The sequence below is a fragment of the Trachemys scripta genome, chromosome 6, assembly GCF_013100865.1.
Source record: "Trachemys scripta elegans isolate TJP31775 chromosome 6, CAS_Tse_1.0, whole genome shotgun sequence".
In the NCBI taxonomy this organism is placed as follows: domain Eukaryota; kingdom Metazoa; phylum Chordata; order Testudines; family Emydidae; genus Trachemys; species Trachemys scripta.
In genome coordinates, this window is record NC_048303.1 from 35381006 (window position 1) to 35400060 (window position 19055).

Here is a 19055-nt window from a genome sequence, read left to right on the forward strand (position 1 = left end):
AAGGTGACATAGCTGAGGAACTCTCCCAGAATGAGGTATCAATTGACAAGGTTTTAGAACAAACTGATAAATTAAACAATAAGAAGTTATCAGGACCAACTGCTATACACAAGATTTCTGAAGGAGTTTAAATATGAAAGAGCAAAAACTACTAACTGTGGTATGAAGCAACAAAGAGTTCTGTGGCACTTTAAAGACTAACAAATGTATTGGAGCATAAGCTTTCGTGGGTGAATACCCACTTCATCAGACACATGACATGACATTCAGTGGATATTCACCCACGAAAGCTTATGCTCCAATACATTTGTTAGTCTTTAAAGTGCCACAGGACTCTTTGTTGCTTTTTACAGATCCAGACTAACACAGCTACCCCTCTGATACCTAACTGTGGTATATAACCTAACTGTGGTATATAACCTATCGCTTAAATCAGCCTCTGTATCAGACGATTAGAGGAGAGCTACTGTAACACTGATTTTTAAAAATGCCTCTAGATAGGATCCTTGCAATTACAGGCCGGTAAGCCTATCTTCAGTATCAAGCAAACTGGTTGAAACTATAGGAAACAGATGAACACGATATGTTGGGGAAGCGTCCATACAGCTTTTGTGAAGTTAAATCATTCTGTACCAATCTACCAGGACCAGAACTGTTCAACATATTCATAAATGATATGGAAAAATGGGATAAACAATGAGGTGGCAAATTTTGCAGACAATACTAAATTATTCAAGATAGTTAAGTCCAAAGCTGAGAGCAAAGAGTTACAAAGGGGTCTCCCTAAACTGGGTGACTGAGCAACAAAATGGCAGATGAAATTCAGTGTTGATAAATGCAAAGTAAGGAATAGCTAAATAGTCATTCCCTTTTATAGCTCACAATTCCCACTCCTGTAGCACTTCTGGGGAGACCATCTTGGTAAATAACTTCACAGAGTATCTTCCTGGACTGCCCTTTGCCTTTTTGAATAATGCCATTCTCTGCCTGCCAATCATCTGTCTCCATGTAACATTATCCAGAGTCAGGACAACCTAAAAGGGGGCTTGGGGGATTTACTATCTAGTTTGTACTCAGATGCACTCTACTAAGCCCTCTGACACCATATAGACCCCTCCATAATTCCCTTCCCCCACCACAAGACCAGGAACATAATTCTTAAAAACACCAGACTCCAAGGCACAATAACAAAGCCAATTAGCATATCCTGCACAAACAAAAATGCCAATGCATACACAGCTTATCTCTGAGGTACCCTCAAAACTGGGAAGAATCTCAGGGAGGTGAAGTCAGAAATGCTTATTAAAAAAATGGTCACAGCCTCTCTGGAATATGAATAATCAATTGTGATTTTTATTAATACTCCCACAACTATGGCACCTACACTGGCCAGACCCTCAAGGACAGGGACTCTATGAATGGCTGAGTAGGGTGGCTAACCTAAGGGAGAAAAAAATTCAGAAAACTTGTGATGAAATATCGGATTTCATTGCAGTGTTCCTCCCAGTACCACAAAAACACCAAACAAAACACTCCCCTGCCTCCCAAAATAGCAGAGCGGTGCAGACAGTATTTGAAGGTGGAGAGAAAAACAGACAGAGAGCGCTAGAGAGAAATTGTGGGAGTGGCCAAGGACAGCATGGCAGTTGCCAGGGGCAGCCCTGCCATGACAAAAAACAGCTCCAAAAAAAAAGACAGGGAGATGCAGAGGCAATAAAAAGCCAGAATGCCCTGCTGAAGTGCATATTGCTGTTGGTGAACAGTCTGCACTGTCTGCTATCCTTACACCCTGCCATGTTATGCAGCCCCTAGACAATAGAGACTACTGGGAACAACAATATTACCGCATTGTGCCCCTGCAGCAGTGCTCCGAGAAGCCATTCCCTTCATAGGGCACTGAACAGCTGCACCTGGGATCCCAGCTCTTTTGAGTGCTCTTTTGTAGCACTCCTGATACCTTTGAGCCTCAACACTAAATATCGGAAGGCTCACAAACAAGAAGAGGTCAATGCAAAATATATATTCACCTATGACTTTAAGCCTCCCTGCTCCTAGTGTTGTGCCCAGAACTGCACTGTTGCACTTTGGTATTTTGTTTCACTATTGTTTTAATTAAAAGTTTACTTATAGTCGTTGGACAATAGATTGTTATTGTTACATAATTTAAAATGTTTAATTGTTTCATTTAAAGGTTTATTTTTGTTTGTTATACAATATATCGTTTAATAATAAAAACTTTAAAAACTTCATTCATAAGGAGTTAAACAAGGCATTTTACACAGAAAAGCATTACATTTTATATAATACATAAGGTTTTACAAAGTATCTAAGCAAAAACACAAGGTGAAAATAGATTGGCCACAACATTGCAACTCCCTGTCCATAAAACACTGAGATGCTCTCAGTCCATATTACCCCCACAGGCCTGAGACTCAAAATTAAGAATAACGCATCCTTGACAGAACTGCCCTGGGTGTTTCCATTTTAAATTAGATGCCTTGCTGGTTGCTTAAACTGCTGAGCAATATGCTATGCCCAAGTCTCCCACTTATCATTAAGGCTTTCTCATTTACTCTAAAAAATACTGCGCAAAATATAACATATTGCTACAATCTTTGGAATGTTTTTTTCTGCTGTGTCCAACCTATTCCACAAACAGTATTACCTTCCTTTTAAATGCACACTCCACTACCATTCTGCAACTACTGAGACAGTAGTTAAACAGTTTGTTCCTTCTGTCCATACAGCCCATGAATGACTTCATTAACCAAGGAAGCAGAGGATAACCCGGGTCTCCCAGGATAACCAGAGCAATGCCAACTCCATTAATGTCCATAGTGCTCCTGGGGGCAAACGTTCCTTTCTCCATTAAGGTAAGCAGCTGAATTCTGAAAGATCCTAGCACTGTGAGCCCTTCCAGACAACCCTGTTTTTATTTCTGTAAACCTGTCATGTACGGAAAAATACCCCTTTCTGTTTAATTCTGATCCCTGATTTGGGAGGGGGGAGAGGAGGGAGATAATAGGCACATGGGTCCCATCAATTGCCTCAATACAGTTTGGGAAGCTGGCGTATGCAAAGCCACCAATAATCTCCCGAGCATTACACCAAGCTCTCTAAATTGGTGAAACAGCACCTTTTCCATGGCATCACATACCTCCATGACAACAGCCGATATCCCCATGCTGAACTGGCTGGTTACAGACTGGCAGCATTTGGGGGTGGCCAGTTTCTAGATAGCAATGATAACCCACTTGTCCACAAATACGTGGCACCACATGATGGTATACTGCCGCTCAGCACATATCTCCAAACAGGTTGCCTTCCCCATCAGGAAATTCTCTCACCACTGCTGGTCATCCCAGATCTGCATAACAACCTTTCCAACCAATCCATATTGGTTTCCCAAGCCCAGAAACAGCCTTGCACAGGGTGAAGTTGCTCCAGGAACCGACCCTGTACTATCAATTGCTTGGTGTCTTCCTTTTCTTCCTCGTACTGCTTCTTCTGCTGTTGAAATTTCTGCTACTGTTAGAGGTGCAGTTGCTGCCACATCTTCTGATTGTTGGTATGGTGGGCAAAGTCCATAACTGAATCCATCCAGCTTTGAATGCTGAAATACAGCTGAAGCAGCTTTTGTTCATTCACTGTTGCCAGCATGGACCATTATTGGGTCCATACTTGCTGACAAAAATTGGAAAATGGCACTAGCCCAGATAAAAATTAAGTATAGGATGGAGACAGGAAAAAAACGGGAATTTTGAACTTGCCTGGCTTCTGCTATGCATCCCACAATACACAGGAAGAAAAATTTCAGAATGCACACTGCTCACCAGCAAAGCAAAGAACCATGGAATACCCTGCAAGAATGCCACGCCCTTAGTATGCAGTAAGCCACCACTGTTTATACACAATGATGTGCAATGAAAGAATGCACACCATCCCACATGCACGCTATTAGTGCAGTTTATGTAATGTTTGTTACCTGACATGCATCAAAAAGCTGTGGATTAAACTCCCCCAACCTTTCTCATATAGACAAAATCTCAATTACACAGATGGCCACTAGGGGGTTCTGATATTCATCTTATTTGTTTACTAATAACAATGTATTAAAAAAATTAAACAACTGAAAATAATTGTGCATATTTGTCTTAGATGTGCAATTATGGGAGCAGTAAGGAGGTGGGAGAAATCTCATTTTGTTCAGGGTGAGAAAAGAAAGAATAGGAACAGAATGTGAGGCTTTTATCACGTTAGGACGGCAAATATCAAACATGTTCATTATTACTGGTCATGTTTATTATGGTAGTGCCTAAGGACCAACCAAGAATGGTACCTCATTGTGCTAGACTGTACAGAGTAGCAGACAGTTCCTGCCCTGAAGAATTTACAATCTAAAGTATCTTCAATTTCTTTGCATTTTATTAAAAGGACTCTGGTATTTTCCAGACTGCTATTTATATAGATGCATAGCATAGGAGGATGTTTATATATGGTACTGTCTCCAAACAGTTATTGAACTGTTAATTATTTGTTACTAATGTTTCACAAAGCACATTTAAGACAAGAAATGCTGCATGTTTAAACAGCTGGAGTGAAATATACTATGTATAATTTTTTGTATTTAAGTTAATAATATAAATTCTGCTTAAAGAAGCATTGGCTTTTACACTTAGCTATGGAGCTGCTATGACGCCTTCAAAATAGCAAGTTAACTTATTGGTACCTAAAATGGATCATCACTGCTCCTTCTTTCCAAAGGCTCTCTTTTCATATTATATCTAAAGTAAGTTCCAGTACAGGCTGAATTGATTAAAACCTGATACCCATTCTATGGCCCCAGTCATGCACACACTTGTGCACATGAATAACTTCTCAATGTGAGTTGTCACACTGGCCTCAATGGGACTATTTACGTAAAGTTGTGCGTGTAAGCATTTGTAAGATCCTCTGGATCTATAATCCTCTGGATGAACCTGCGAAACACTTTTTTTCTTTTTGTTTTTTAATGATTAATAGGTATATGCTGTGATATAGAGAGACACTAACGTGGAATCTTTTAATCTTGCCAACAGTACATTTAAGTGTTCTACACAATTTTTAAGAGGATATTAAATATCACATCAGTCCTTATGTATTCAAACATTATAAACAATGCTAACTCACTAGGATTTGTGTACAGCTATGGATATTCTGCATGTACTGTTTTCACAGATTATATACTTTAACAAATTTGGAAATAAAACTCTTTAGTCTATAGTAAAGTGCAGATCATTACTAAGGCTTTTAAAAACAAAAAACAATCTTCCCTTTGAGCAGTGTAATGGGGACATCACTACATTTACTGTGAGCATTACTATTCTGTCTTGCTTTCCTGTCCAAGGATTATATGGTTTTCAGTTAGCCTAGAGTTTACATTAAATACAGTTATATTAATACAAAACAAATAAACGTATTTGAGCTCCTGAGTCAATTAAGAGCAGAACAATATGTAGACTGCAAAGCACCATGCAAGTCTATGGCACAGTATAGTGTAATTCTGGGAATTCCTAACACAGAATGCACATAAGCCTTGTTTAGTTTATAATTATCTTAATTTTTCTGTATACTTATTGACTTGCCACATCAGGGCAGGTCATCAACTGCCTTTGTATTTAGTTGTCATAGATACTTACTGTACAAAAAAGCTCAGGAAGAAAGCAGCTAAATTTTCCAATGAAGTTGCAATTCTTGACACATCAGGGACTCACTTTATACTTAAGGCCATGTTTTTGGCACAGGTATTTTTATTAAGAGTCACGGACAGGATGTAGGCAATAAATAATAAATCACAGATTTATTGAAGCCGAAGCCTGAGCCCCGCTGCCCGGGGCTGAAGCTGGAGAGCAAGCCCCACTGCCCAGGGCTGAATTATTGGAATTTTCAAAACGCCATGGAGGTCTCATAAAATCATGGAATCTATGACAGATTCATAGCCTTATTTATACTGTTCCTTAGGTCTGATGGTGCTTTACAGACAAGACATTGTCCCTACTCCTGAATGAGTCAGGAACTCAAATCATGTTTATTATCTGAACACCAGACACTAAATGCAAAACACTAAACTCCCACAGCAGATTTCACAACCAGGCTTCCCTCTGCACAGCCTCCAAAATCATCCAAACCCCTCAGTTATAATAATGGGCCAAATCCTGCAGTCCTCAATACTTCATCTCATCAATATCAATGGGGGTATTTGCATAAGGGGACACCATTCTCTGAAGGTAGGTATATATAACAACTCAAAGAAGTTATTGAAAGCAATGTCAGGTAACTATTTTAGATCTCTATGATGGACAAAGATGAATAGATAACTGGACAGCAAATTAGTGTCTTTATAGGGGACCAATGATCATCACATTCATGGGCAAAGAGAGGACAAATCCCAACCAGTAGTATATCTATGTGGAGATTCCAAAGGGCTAATTAAAATAAATGATTAAAAGTCCATCCTGGTTAAGAGAGGAAGTGATGGTAACAATTAAAAATAATATATAAACAAACATATTTGAAAAAGGGAAATAAACAGCAAGTAATATAAAATTGGAAGTTATGAAGGTGTAGAACATTGATGACAGAAGCTAAAGACCTCTCAGAAAAATCCATACCTGGCAGGTCTAAGGACAACAAGCAATTTTTATTTTAAGTATATTAGGAACAAATGAAATCCTAATAATAGTACAGGCCCATTGCTAGATGGAGATGGTAGACTTGTTTATAATGATGCAGAACAGGCTGAAGTGTTCAAATAATATTTCTGTTCTGTATTTGGGAAGAAGTAGAATGATGTACTCATATTACATAAGGATGATGAACTAATTTTCCAGTATATTAATAACCCAGGAGGATGTTAAACAATATCTACTACAGAGAAATATTTTTATATCTGCAGGCCCAGGTAACTTCCATCTATGACCCCTAAAAGAAATGGTGGATGAGATCTCTGGCCTGCTGATATTAATTTTCAATAAATCCTGGAATATTGGAGAAAACTGGAAGAGTACTCAAGTTGTACCAATATTCAAGGAGGCCAAGAATGGGAGGCTATATTCTGGAAAAGATTTAGAAATCATACTGGACAAACAACTGAACAGGATTCCTGTGCGATGCTGTGGCAGATGGGTAATGTGGATCCTTGTTTATATAAAGTAAAGTAGGGAGTTAATTTTACCTCTGTATGCAGCATTAGTGAGATTGATTCTGGAATATTGCATCCAGTACTGCTGTTCCCATTTTAAAAAGAATGTTATAATTTGGAGAGTGCAGAGAAGACCCACAAAAATTATTTGAGGGCTGAAGAAAATATATTTAAATGAGAGACTTAAGGAGCAATCTGTTTAGCTAATCAACAAAAATATCAAGAGGTAAATTAATTATGTTGTAAAAACAGCTGCACAAGGAGAAAATAAAAGGTACTAAAAGCTCTTTAATCTATCAGAGGAAGGCAGAACAAGTACCAATGACTGGAAGTTACAGCCAGACAAAATTTTTTTTTGACAGCGGGAGTGATTAACTAGATAGCCACTGGAACAAACTACTAAGGAGAGAGGTATATTCTCCCTCTCTTGATGTTTTTAAATCAAGATGAGAAGATAGCTAACACACTCTTATATTGAGTCAAGTAACTTTGGTATCTGGATGAAATTCTATGGCTTATGTTATATAGATCAGACTAGATGATGTGAGGATCTCTTTCTGGCCTTAAAATCTATGAACTCATTATTTTATGAACATTCTAAATTCTCTTAAATACTTCACTTACCTGAAAATTAGGCTGAAATACACAGCAATCAACAGTATTATAATGTCCCCTAAGCATAGTTATCAGTTCTCCTGAGTAGATTGTATAAACAGCAATGGTGCTACCATATGGTACAAATGCAAATTCTGGATCACAGCCAGTAGAAGTGGTGAATTTGAGTCCTTTTCTGCTTTCATTACAGACTTTCCCATAGTTCACCTGTAGGATGCAAGATTAAGCTGTTAGCTATTATTATACAAAGCTAATTCTTGTGGTTTAAATTATTAAAACAAATTTAAAATTAAGGGTTAAATTTTCATTAAAGCAATGGTTAAGCAAGCACACTGCTACTTTGGAATTTAACACAACTCTGAGGTTCCCAAATGCATACACCTTATTTTTGGGTTCCAAAGTTAATGAAAACAGCATAATGAATAGGATAAATTGTATTGAGTGGAAGATATGGGACAATGTAGTTTCTGTACTCTATTTGAAGTATAAGAAGTATAAGTATTTATTCTCATTCTGAACAGGTGAGTGAGGGAATGGGTTTCAACTGGGATTGATTGGTGATGTGTGTTGGGCAGGAGGCATCCCAAGATCACAATATAAAGTATGAAAGGGTAGATTAGGTATGCTGATGCCATTTTCTGGTTGGTAAGTGGAAGATGATTACTACTAAGAGCATTCATGGGATGGTATAATGGCCAGTATTAAGACTGTTTGTGGAACTTTAAATCTGGCTTTCTGGCTTTCAAACATTTAATTTTTTCCAAAGGCCAACATCTCAATAAGGCTATTTTAAGTTCAAATATATGTCTTTTTATCCATAACTATCTCAATTATTTTTTGTTTGGGAATTTCTTATAGTTGTTTAATTTTTTGATTAACGCTCATAATGGCAATATGTCAAATATTTCAAAAATTAGTCAAGTAAATGGATTTCTCTCTGACATTATAATTTGTTAGTGATTTAAAACCAAATGCTGGAATTTTAAATTAATGCATACAGGCTCTTTGGTGTTACTGCCAATCGTATAATCAGTTCTCTGCAAAATCACTGCTGAACAAAGAGTTCTGTGCAAGCCTTCTGATGCAAAACCAGTTACTTTCCCCATGGAATTTACAAGTAATTGCTTGCACATTCCTTGAACCAGAACTATTTACCTTCCAGAAATTAAAAGCTCCACCAAGCGTGTCTGTAGACACTTCTTAAATTGATGAACCAGAACCATGTGGTTTATGAAGTTAATAGATTAAGACTATTCCATGGAAGATTATATATTCTGCAAGATCTATGAAGAAGTTTCTAAGGACATCAAACATATGACAGAGGTCTCAGAGATTTATATTTTCATAGTTAAATCAAAAATTTACACCTAACCTTAAATAACATTAATGAAAACAGTTGTACAATTCTGGAATCTCTAACCAAGCTATTCTACAGATGACAATATAAAGAAGATTATTTTCACATTTGGAAAAAAAAAATAATAATTTTCCCCATCCCCTCCAAAACTCAAAAATACAAAACAAAAATCACACACAGACACACACAAAATAACTTCTCTAACTTCATTTCCCCCCAACATTTCTTTTCTGGCCAGAATTCACATACGAGAAATTTCAGGTTAAAAAAAATATTTCCACACTCATGGAAATGAGAGGAGGGTTGAAATCCAACTTGAATAATGAAAACAGGGTCACATTCTTAACTATAAGAAAGTAGCTACCATTGCTCCATAATGCAGAAGTTGAGAGCGAGGGGAAGCTAGATAAATTAAGTCAGTGTGTGCATGGAAGCAGCCAATCAGAGCACAGGAGGGAGGAGTTGCAGGGCCTTTGCAGGGTAGTTTGTGGCTGGGACCAGAGGGACAATGAAAGGTGCTCCTCTGTAGTCAATGGAGTTCGACTGGCTGCATTTGCATAAGCTGAGAGGGAGAGGACTTGAGAACTTTAACCTTAAGGCAGAAGTGTGATGGAACCTTTGGGGGAAAGGGGGTGGGCAAGCCACCATGGGGGTTGTGGAGGGCAAGCCACCATGGGGGTTGTGGAGGGAGTGCCACCCAGCCCCTCCCCGCCCCCAGTTCTGCTCCAGCCCCAACCGCAGCCATGTTCCTGGCTCCTGGCCCCATCCCCAACCTCAATGTGGTTCCACTCCTGGCCCCACCACCGCCTGCAGATGGGGCTGGGAGTGGAGCCACACCTAGGCACGGTCTGGCTACCAGCCCCCACCGCAGATTGGCTGCTCTATATTCCCTCGAATGGGAGAGAATGAAATCATACAGGGCACAGATGCAGCCCCAACAGACACTGCTGGTCAAAAATTCTGATCTTGTGCACATGAAGTGCATGCACATGGTTAGTGGGATCCACACAAAGAATGGTAGAAGTGGTAGACTTTGCTTCTGCTTTTGTATCAAAATCCCTAATCAAGAGTGCAAATACTTAGATATACCTCTACCTCGATATAATGCTGTCCTCGGGAGCCAAAAAATCTTACCGCGTTATAGGTGAAACTGCGTTATATCGAACTTGCTTTGATTGACGGCAGTGCACAGTCCCGCCCCCCGGAGCACTGCTTTACCGCGTTATATCCGAATTAGTGTTATATCGGGTCGCGTTATATCGGGGTAGAGGTATATTCTCTCTTTTTGCATTCACTCATTTCTTTCCCAATAAGAAGATAACCTAGTTCTATAGGCCAAACTCTCCTTGCCAGCTCAAAAGGGATACCAATATTTACTCAGAATACAGAGTAACTCTTGTGATACACTGTGAGAAAATGCCTCTTTCAACCTGCTCCATAACAAAGTCTACAAGCTGTGGAAAGCCAAAAATCACCCTCTTTCTGGAATTTTGACAGTATTATCAAAGACAAGTTTCAGCTCTAAGCCTTCTCCTTAGTCGTCGCTACTCCCAGGGCTCCTACCTCAGGGATTCTCAGCCCACCTTTTATATACATTCTCTGGAGAAACACTCCCACCTCCCTCTGGGGTATGTCTTCACAGCAGAGTTAACACTTGGGCTCTTACTCGGGTGTTGCCCCTCACCCGCTTCTCATCCATGGGCAAAAGCTTCTCAACCGAGTTTAGTGGTGCTTTCAATCTGGGCCAGATCGCTTATATGGGGCTGTAGGCTAAAACGTGAGTGAGGTTTTCATTTGGGCTGGTAACCTACTCATTTTACAATGAGGATGCAGACTAAATCACATATCCCACAATTCCCCACAATGTGCCCCGAAAAACATATAAGTTTTCCCACAATTCACTGGGAAAGAATAATAAGCAGGTCATCTTATGGTAGCACAAAGAAGCATGGGATATGCCCCCAGAAGTCTCAGCAACCCACATGGGTAAACATAGCACCTAAGGGTAGTACCAGTACTCAGATATGACTTTGCAGTGTGGCTGCTCACACCCAGGCCAGGTTAAATCAGATGCTCAGAACCTGGTGCCGCTCAATTAATGCTGGTGCTGACTTAATGCTGCAGTGAAGACATACCCTTAGAATATCTAGGTTGGATATGAGCCATTTTGCCTCAGAAGGAACCCACTAATCTCTTCCCAGCAAGATCAACCCCTGCTAACAGGAAAATGCTGCCAGTTTTTCACGCTCACTTTAGGGCTTATCCTGTTCCCACTGACAGGAGTTGTCATTTACTTGAATGGGAGCAGGATTTGGCCCTCAGTTTGTACTTTTGGGTAGGGATTGCCATTTATACTTCTCTAAATTCTTAATCAAATGTTTTTAGAGTGTTCCGAAACTTTAATTTTACATTACTAGAGTTGTATTTTCATTGGAACTGTATATCTAATCCTCTCTAGGGAGAAGCTGCAGAAGCAGTTTAAAGCAGGCAAGAGAGCACTGGGGACAGGGAGAATAGAGAGATGAAGGATATAATCTGTATCCATACTGAAAGGTTGTTGTGATCTGCGATACCAGGCATTAGTTGTCCCCTACTGGATGACCCACTTCCTTGGTGCAATCTGCACAAAGGTGTCCTTTCGGGGTGGGGAGATGGCCTTCAGGAATTGCCTAAAAAGGCCATTCAGGATCTGCTATGGGTGGAACCAATGAGAAGTGCCCTCCAGTAGCTAAAAAGGGTTGGGAGGGAGCATGCAGAAAACAATAAGGGCCCACCAGGCTGCATAAAGAGGGCTAGCTGCAGCCTACTTCTCCCAGTGTGTGTCAAACTTATTTGGAAAGAGCTACACCTACTGACAAGAGATTAATTCAGTCTCCATACTTATTCAGTCTGTGGTGTGGACACCCACTCAGTGAAAAGACTGAGAACCAAATTCATTTCAGACAAGTTGACAACAGATGTTAGTTCTTTTTGGTTACTGCCAGCCTGATCTGGATTTGAGCTACTGTCACAAATGAATGGTTTTATAGTCTCATTTTCAATCTGGTGGGCCATGCAGGCCCTTAGTTATTAATTTCACTGGACAAAATGACAGAAAATAAATTATTTTGATTAAAAATATAGAGATCAACTGAGATTAGACAGCAGTGTCCAGCAGGAGATTTACTGCCAAAGCTAAATTATGTATCATAACTGGACCACTGGTCTATTACCCTCTTAAAAGTAACCAAGAAATGCAACTGAAGGTCCTTTAAAAACCTTACCAGTGTGTTTTCCCCACTGGAACTATTCCAGAGTCTCATCCGGTCATCTGTACCAATAGTCAGAAGATGAAGCCCATCACTTGTAAAGCATAAGCCGTTAACTCTTCCATTATGAGCAGTGTTTGCTGTCAGGAAAATATGAGCCTGTTCAGTTTTTTAGGGAAGATTTACTATTTTATTTTGTACACTTGTAGAACTGAATGCACTATTTAAATATTCAAATAACTTTCACTCAAGAATATATAAATATTTATTTGAAAGCAACAAAGTTTCTTATGAAATATATATTGTAAAAACTTTGGATTTTGATACCAAGTGATGAAGTTCCTTATATGTTAGGTTCTATATGGTAAATGTATTATGTGTGTTTGAACATATTTCATTGAAAATGAGAGTAAACATACAGAAGTTTCAATGCCCTTTTCACTTTCTACAGATATGATGCTCAGATGACACTGCTCTACTGTTGATGTTACTGTAAAGTGCTAATGATGACTTCCAAAAAGGACCCAATCCTGAACTCTTTGGCAAAACATTGACTGACTTTAATGGTTGTCTTGGATGCAGAAAGAATGCAGGATCTGACACCATTTTAAAGGTTTACAAGTGTTTCTGTAGACAGCTTTTCCTCCATCCATAATAAAAATATATTTATTTCTCTTTTACAGCATAAAATATAAGCTTTTTGTGAACATAATGTACAAATTTGTCCAATGATCTGTTCTGTAGCACCCCGCCACAAAGATAGTTTACATCTACATTTTTTTACATATGTAAAGAAGTCTTTTGCACATATTTAGTGTCCCACCCAGAGTTTGTAATTTGGAGCTTCCCTTTTACTTTGTTAAAACCGCTTTACCTGCTCTGAAAATTTTTTTGAAGAAATTAATGAGCTAAGTTTATTTTACAGTTCTGATCTAGTATTTCAAATTTTTCTCTTGGATTTTTTCTTCCATTGTTCACTATTTCTTCCTCAGTTCCTATTTTAAAAACACCACAAACCTAACAGTTCTCATTAAGCTACATACACACACACACACCTCAAAATTTGTCCTTCCAGAGAGGAAAAAAAATAATCAAGTGGGGAGCACAGGAATTAATTGTGTGTTTAAATTTCTAACATACAACAGTCATCAAGAGAACAGATTTTTTTCTCCCCGGTCTTTGGCATTTCTAAAGCATCTCTCCCTGAGTTATAAATCTTTGTACGTTCATTAATTCATTTTAAGACAATGTACACAGAAGTCCATTTGGTGGCACCCAAAAGTTGTAAGCTAAATTAAAAAGAAATTCTTAGTTCTCCCAGTACGTGGTCATTTCAATAACTTTGAGTGTCAATGACATTTTTAATTCTCAAAACCAAACATTAATATTCCATATATGCAACAGAGAACATGACAGCACGTTAAACCACAGCCTACAAAACAAACTCAATGTTGTTTTATGTATAAATCCACCATCAGTATTTTCCTGAATAAAACTCTGATCCTACATGCTTAACTTTACACACTGTAATTAGTCCAATTTATGGGACTGCTCACAGTGTTTAAATTTAGGCACGAGTTAATCTTTTCAGGATTAGGATTACAGACTCAGTCTTTTACTTTGTTTTTAAATAAAACATCCTTTTTCGTTTCAGAAGCTGCTTGATCCAGAATTAATCCAAACTAATTTCTGAACTACAATTTAAAGTACAGTGCTATTCCTTTAATTTAGTTTGCTTCCCAAGTGCAGAAATTGTGTTTAGCTGCATTCGTATAAAATGTTATAATATATGGAGATATACCTATCTCCTAGAACGGGAAGGGACCCCGAAAAGTCATTGAGTCCAACCCCCTGCCTTCACTAGCAGGACCAAGTACTGATTTTGCCCCAGATCCCTAAGTAGCCCCCTCAAGGATTAAACTCACAACCCTGGGTTTAGCAGGCCAATGCTCAAATCACTGAGCTATCCCTCCCCCGTAATAATGTTAATAATTTAACCAGGGCATAATTTAGTATATTCCAGGACCTAGTCACTTTTGTTAGTATTCGAGTAATACATAATTTAGCATTAAGCAAAGTTAAAAATAAATTTTGAATTTTATAACTAATCTAATACATATATGTCTTGCTTAGTATAGATGAAGATATCTAATAGAGAGCTCTTTAATCTAAAAGACCTAAGCATAACAAGATCCAGTTGCTGGAACTTGAAGCTAGACAAACAAAAATATGCACACATTGTTTAACAGTAAGGGTAATTAACCACTGGAACAACTTATCAAGGGATGTGGTCAATTCTCCATTATTTGAAAACTTTAAATTCCCATTGACTTCAAACAAAGCCAAGGTTTCATCCAGTATGCCTTTAAAAAAAGGTATGTTCTAGTTCAGCCCCAAGTTACTGGGTTTAATGCAGGAGTTACCAGGTGAAATTCTATGGCCTGTGTTATGCAAGAGATCACACTAGATGACCACAATGGTCATTTCTTGCATTAAAAACTGTGATGATATGAAATTCAAGAATGCTTCTAGGTAAAGATGTAGCATATCACCACTATCATATTTCCGTTATAAATATATTCTTTATTACCTGCTTCAGAAGATGCTTTTGACTTCTCCCCATTGTACTGATCAAGAGTAATCAGACATCCAGATGCTCTCCTTACATCCCAGAGTTTTACTCTACTGTCAGCACTAAGAAAAATAAATTGTATGGATTTATTAATTAGAGGAACTGCCTCCAAACATCCCCATCTCTTGCTGTTATGGGTCCAGCAGATGTTCCCATTTTGGGCTGGATTCTGCCCTGACTTACACCTTGTGCTATCACATTCAAGCTAATGAGAATGCAGAGTGGACATCAAGGCAGACTTTGAGCTTCTTGCTCATCAACACAATGTCTGAATAACTAGTACAATATTATTGTACTTGTTAATAATATTGTACAAGTACAATAACAAATAGAACATGGTTGCAAAAATGCTAAGGAACAAGATACAAGTCTATCTAGTCCTTGGAGAAACAATATGCCCATGTAATTAAAAATAACAGCATAAAAGCAGGAAAAGATTAATTGTGTCCCTATTCTGTAAAGAAAGGGATAGGTTATTTGCTTTGCTGTTTTTTCTCCTTATGGTTTTCTTCTGCTAATGTTGCACACTGAATGTATGCTGAAAAGGCAGCAGTGCACCAACTGAAAGTAGCAGCTTTTCATTTTGTATATGAATTAGTGGTACCAAGTATTTCCAACAATGTTTTTTGTGTAAAAATAGATTTGGCTTAATAAAGGCAGCAGCATATTTTGCTTTCAGCTGAGAATATTAAAACACACCCTTGTTCTGGAGGAGAGACCCCAAATTGTACCCACTCTATATAATGCATATTTATGGTGACACAAAGTCTACTTGATTTCACATACATACATAAATACACAAACAAGAAAAGAAAAAGAAGGCTAACAACAAAATTTAACTATAAGAAAATGTTCTGCATTCCTGAGTAAATAAGATAAAAATTGATGCCCCAACATTTTGCTCTGCAGCTCTTATAGATTGATTATTTATTCATTCAGATAGGCTTTATCTTCCCTATTCTTGAAGATAGGTCATACATTTACAAGAATCTGCCTCTGTCCGGATTCCTATAATTTTAAAAATAGTGTCCAGTCACAAAAAGTGAATGGAGGGACACAGTCCAGTGTAGCTTGTCCATGATCTCAATGTAGCCAGTAAGGAAAACATGTTTTTTAAAATGGAAACATTAAGCAAAAGACACAGCAGTGGCTATTTTCCTTAGGTTCACAACCTGACAATGCACAGCTGTACCATAACAGCATACTTCCAAGTTAGCCAAAATTTGTTTTTTTCCAAATTTTTTATTTCAGCTAAAATTTTTGGCTGCCTAAAGTGTAAACACCTGTAGCTTCACAGATTTCCAGATTTACTGAATTATAGCGAAAACAACAGGAGCTACAGGTAACCAGCAACAGAAAATTCTCTTCCCAGCAGAGGGCTCTCTGAATGCTTTATGTCAAGCTCAGAGAATCTGGTTAAATGTGTTATTCACTTCTGGGGTCAGTACTGGTTGAATGTTAGTAAATCTGAGTAACTTCCCTGGGAAAGCAAACCTTTGCATTCATCTTGAGAGAATCTCTTCCTGAAAATATAGATATTTAAATGTATTCATTGTAGTTGCTAAACAACCTACAAGATTTGAGATACATCATGCACCACTAATAGAAGTTTAAAAAAAAAAAAAAAAAAAAGTAGAACTCTCTTTCCCTCTTCTTTAAACCTGTTGTTTACAGTAACCATGTGCTGGTGACTGGCTCCCTCTGTGCTGGGTGTCTTACAACAGGAGTGCTGAGGAAATGCTTGTTTAAACAGGCATAGCTTGCTGCATGCTTTGAAGGGGGTGAGACTCATGGTCTCCTGTGGGAAGCATGTTCCATAACCATACGTCCTTCACCAAGGATGCTGTCACAAATCCACATTGAAACTTGAGCTTTGTGTGTCCCCCACTGAGCACAGCAGTCATTCAAATGACTTGAGACACAGGCAGTTGCCAAGATACCGTAATTATGTTTTAGCTCATTGAAAGATTAAGAGAATAACAAGAACCTTAAATATGATTGGCAGCAAGCATAGTAAGAAGCAGCAGTGTAATAGTTTATTGCTGGTCAACTCTGCATAAAATATGGGCTTCAACCACCCCAGTTTCTTGATGGCTCCTTGGGTTGTCTGAAATAGAGTAACAGCTGTCTACTCCAGTGGAGACAGATTTGTGAATCAGTGTTACAAGGTCTATTTCAGATGTGACTGGACATAGTCAGGTGGCCAACTGAAAGTGCTAGAAGGCATTTCTGCTCAGAGCTGCTACATTGATATTTAGAAGTAGTAAGGAAGTCAGCAGGACATGGACTGCTTAAACACTTTGAACTCTTGGAATGAAATGCCTTCAACAAGGGGTAAAGTTATCTTAAAAAGACAAAAGGAACTCATGAAAGAGGCCTGAGATGGAACTCAGTTCATAACTAAATTTGGAAACACCATATGAACCCTTTCAAAGTTTTATTAATGTTCAGAACATGACAGCTTTACCAGCTGAAATCTGATGGATCATGTACATTTTTTCTCTCTTCTCTGAAAAGCTTCCCCACTTTTGTACCTATAATCAGCCCGTTTTTCTACTGCAGCTAGATAGTTCTTCACCAAGTTCCTACAAAGCAGTATTCTTGAAGAAAGATGAAGGTTCTCTCTCTGACCTTTGTAAATGTATCCTAGGAGAAAGTCACCCTTAGCAGGTCATCCATCAAGAAACATACATAAATCATATCTTTGGTCTGATTTCTCAAGCCCCACATCTTCTCATTTCCTTTGTCAATAGTGAACATCTAACGCTACCATTTGTTTTCTTCTCCCTCTTATGTCTGCTCCTTCTTCTAGCTACTTCTGTGTGTGTAACACAGCGGGCAGGATTTAACCTGGGACCTCTGAAGCTTAGTATATGAGCCTCTATTGCATGAGCTAAAAGCTCAGGCTGCAGCAGACTCATTAATCTAAGTGGTCTAGGTGCCACTAGCGGGGGACAGAGCTCCACACCCAGCAGGCCTGGGTTACATATGTATGGACAGACATTCCACTCCAAGCATCTATCAGATTTCCAGATCATTTGTAAAAAGTTTTTTTTAAGTCTTTAATGTAGATTGGTGTTTGTGAACCTTGTCAGTCAATTGTTCTTTGCACCTCTACATTTTCATGAACAAAAAGAGAGAACAATAAAACAAAAACAAAACAATTCTAAGTACCTGCCTTGGTATCTGCAAGTGTATTTTTATCTTGTTTGTGACTTCCTTCTAAATGGCAAACTCACTGGGACAGGTGTCACAGTTCACGGCAACTGCACCCGTATTTCCCCGCAGTGGTTCAGGATTCTGTGTCAATGTACAGAAACCATGGACTGGGTGCTGGGCCTGGCTTCCCCGCATTTGTACAGATGGTATGGGACAGATCGATGCTGAGATATCACTTTGATAAATTAAAGAAAACAAAAGCCCACCGCCCCAAAAGCGCACCCACGCTCAGGCTTCCAGCTCCCCACCCATTGCCTTTCTTGGGTAAAGACCCATGTCTCTTTCCCTTCTGTCTGAGTATTTCCTGGTTAAAAAACAGTTCTCCGCCTTCATTGTGTTATTCTTAGCAAAAGACTCTGCCTAAGCAGGACTGCTTACTTTCTCTTCAGAGACTAACAAACAACAGAGTGATTGCCAACAATTATAAAGTTACCACGCAACACTTCTTATGTAAGCCTACTTTATTCTTAAGATAACAGCACTACAGAAACAACAAGGAGTCTGGTGGCACCTTAAAGACTAACAGATTTATTTGGGCATAAGCTTTCATGGGTAAAAACCTCACTTCTTCAGATGCACAGAGTGAAAGTTACAGATGCAGGCATTATATACTAACACATGGAGAGCAGGGAGTTACTTTGCAAGTATCAGGGGGTAGCCATGTTAGTCTGTATCTACAAAAACAAAGATCTACAACCTATCCTGGAAAATGATCCCTCACTCTCACAGACCTTGGGAGGCAGGCCAGTCCTTGCTTACAGACAACCCCCCAACCTGAAGCAAATACTCACCAGCAACTACACA

General features: G+C 38.8%; 1 protein-coding gene across 5 annotated transcripts in view; it reads right to left on the reverse strand.

The window, feature by feature from the left end:
* Positions 1–19055, reverse strand: part of ERCC8 (ERCC excision repair 8, CSA ubiquitin ligase complex subunit) — a 60770-nt gene that overhangs the window by 14003 nt on the left and 27712 nt on the right. For all 5 annotated transcript variants that reach the window (XM_034774435.1, XM_034774436.1, XM_034774437.1 and 2 more), the window contains 3 exons: positions 14991–15094; positions 12416–12540; positions 7805–8002 (listed from right to left, as the gene is read on the reverse strand). In XM_034774435.1, the coding sequence (XP_034630326.1) occupies positions 7805–8002; positions 12416–12540; positions 14991–15094 (427 nt within the window). The remainder of the gene's footprint in view (positions 1–7804; positions 8003–12415; positions 12541–14990; positions 15095–19055) is intronic.